At 55.6% G+C, this 2,743-nt stretch overlaps 1 protein-coding gene across 1 annotated transcript; it reads right to left on the bottom strand.

Annotated features, from left to right (window-relative positions):
- Positions 1–1,587: 1,587 nt before the first annotated feature.
- DCS_06475 (uncharacterized protein) lies at positions 1,588–2,223 on the bottom strand (the record flags this gene model as incomplete). The annotated part of the gene is made up of 1 exon (XM_040803765.1): positions 1,588–2,223. One exon carries the CDS (start codon positions 2,221–2,223, stop codon positions 1,588–1,590), a length of 636 nt encoding a protein of 211 aa, XP_040653869.1.
- Positions 2,224–2,743: the final 520 nt, after the last annotated feature.

Below are 2,743 nucleotides of genomic sequence, written 5' to 3'. Positions count from 1 at the left end.
AATATACAAAGCTCGACGACAAGCAGTAGCAACAGGCGCGCGGAAATTCCCGGCAGAAGCGAAGACAAAAGAACAAACGGCCGATTGTACCATTAGTGCCTACGGCGCAATATACTATAGGGGACGCCTATAGGTACCTGCCTAGGAACTACTAACAACGCGAATAATACAATAGGTACACGAATCACCTATATCGGGCCACCCTAGTCGTAACGGAACATTCCGCGCACTTTAGCGGGACTTCCACTAGGATAGTATATTACAGGACGTAGCGCGGTATGTTTGGAATTACTACTGCTACTAGAGCTGTAAGAGCCGTCTACCGAGACAGGGACTCCTACAACCAATCCCCCTACCAGACCGTTACTGGAAGTAAATATCGATCGACTTTATAACCGACCTACTAGTACAGAACGATAAGGACCCCTAATTCTTAATGGTTATTACAGACCGCCTCTCCAAATTCATCCAACTTAAGGCAATAACTATAATAAGCGCAGAGGCTTATACAGAACGGTTCAAGACCTACTAGTAGCGATTTAGGGGTTTTCCCGCCCAGATTATAACGGATCGGGGATTAGACTGGCTCAGTAAGTTCTGGACATCCCTATGCTCCCTTATTGGTACGGAGTAACTCCTATTAACTTCACACTACCCCCAGACGGATAGGGGCACCGAGAGGGCAAATTAGGAAATTCAAGCTACCCTAAGGATCCTAATCTCGTTTAAGCAATTCGACTGGCCGGCCCACCTAGCCGCCTACCAGCTGGCCCTAAACAATAGGGAGTCTTTAGTTACAGGAGTTAGCCCAAACAAGCTATTGTTAGGCTACGAAATCGGTACAATACCGAGGGTAGAGGACGATCAGGCAAGCGTAATAATACCAAAAGGGAGGGTTATTGCTTTCCTACAATACCTAAGGGAAGGAACAGAAATTACACAAGCGGCTATTGCCTTTGTACAACAATACTTACACAAGTCGGCAGTAGCTTTAGGTCGCCTAGCAGAAAAGTTCTAGGTAGGCGATAAGGTCTAGCTTAGCCTTAGACATATTAAAACCAACAGGCTATACAGAAAGCTAGACTAGGTTGCTTCTAAGTTTATAGTACTAGCAGTACCAACACTACTTACAGTAACACTAGATATTCCTTAGGGCTTACACCCTACCTTCTATATAGACCTTATCGAAAGGGCAGCAAACGACCCCTTACCTAGTCAGGTGGTACGGGATTCGGAGCCAGGCCTACTGCTAGTCTAAAACGAGGACGGTACCTTGCAAGAGGAATACTAGGTCGAATGCATCCTTGCTACAAGGGGGGCCCGAGGCCGAGGGGGATAACGCAATGCCCTTGTAAAATGGCTGGGTTACGAACAACTAACCTGGGAACCGATAGAGGCTCTAGCACAAACGGAAGCCCTAGAGGAATTTACGCGGCAATAGGGAGATCCCTATACGAACGGCGGAGCGCGGGCAAGCCGCAAAACGAAACGTAAAATTTCAACTATACCGAAGGAAAAAATCGGCCCCGGAGCGCCCCCGATAAGGGCCCAACCCGATACTACCACTACGGACACACGCTAGCCGTACTACTTAGACTTGTCGGTCTCTGTATCCTCCTTACTCTCGTCCTCCTCGGTATCCTCCTCGGGGAGGGTCTCGAAACTGTCCGTTGCGGTACTCGGGCGGGGGCAGAACGTAACCGAGGGGGGCGGGGGCAGGGGCACAAAACGAAGGCGCCGGGCGACTTGGGCGATATAAGGGGCGGAGGCGATGGGGCGGCGCGACGGAGTCGCGTCGGCTATACGGGACGAGCGCGACCTGCTGCAATTGCGGGCGACGCGGGGAGTAGAGGGGGCGGGACGGCGCACCGAGGGGGAACCGCTAGCGCAAGACTCGCACGACTCATAAATATCGCGGCGCATCTCGGCCAAAGTGGCTACTAACTCGGCACTGACGCCCTCCTGCGCCTGCTGACGGCGGGCGAGGCCGCGCACGTTACTCTGGATACCCGTTAGGGCCCGAGCCACGCCCTGGGCAAACACGCCGAGCTGCATGCTCGGCACAGCGCCGGAACGGCCACCCGCTCGAGTCGGGGTTAAGGCGTTGGCGGTAAGGACGAGGGTGCGGTTCGGGTCGTCGTTGTCGTCGGCGGCGGCAGGGGGGGAGACAACACCCGGCACGGGGGCGAGGGTGTAGGCGGGGCGCACGGGGGCGGGCTCCATCTCGGCCAGAGCCAGGGTGCAAGCCCAAACTCGGCCTAGGGCCAGAAATTCGGGCGAGAGGACGACGCGAGCGCCCGGTACGGTCCCGACCTTGGGGCGGGCCTCGACCAGGATGTAGACGTTGCGCTGGGCGCAAGCACAAAGGTCGCGCAGGGCGCAACGCAGTTAAGGGCGCGCGGCGAACAAATGCGGTACCTAGACGCATTTAGCGTGCGCGCGCACGCACGTACGGCAGCCAGCACTACGGCCCGGCACGCAGTCGTTACGGCCGCTAGTAACGAGGCGATTAACGCAGGGGAGGCACATTCCGCGCACCTCCTCCGGAGGTACGAACTCCTTATCGGAGGAGTTACCCTCCACCAGGTAGTCGCCCAGGGCGCAACGGCGGTCCGACTTATCGGTATAGTAGCCATAACGAGGGCCCGAACCGCGTCCGGGAGGGGGGGGAGGAGCACTCGCGGCGGTAGATATAATGGCAGCGGCAGTAGCAACGAAAAGGTAAACAAGTCCTCTACGAGGG

Source organism: Drechmeria coniospora, chromosome 03 (genome assembly GCF_001625195.1).
Source record: "Drechmeria coniospora strain ARSEF 6962 chromosome 03, whole genome shotgun sequence".
In the NCBI taxonomy this organism is placed as follows: Eukaryota; Fungi; Ascomycota; class Sordariomycetes; order Hypocreales; family Ophiocordycipitaceae; genus Drechmeria; species Drechmeria coniospora.
The sequence above is the reverse complement of the archived record's forward strand: the minus strand, read 5'-3'. Positions and strand labels throughout refer to the sequence as shown.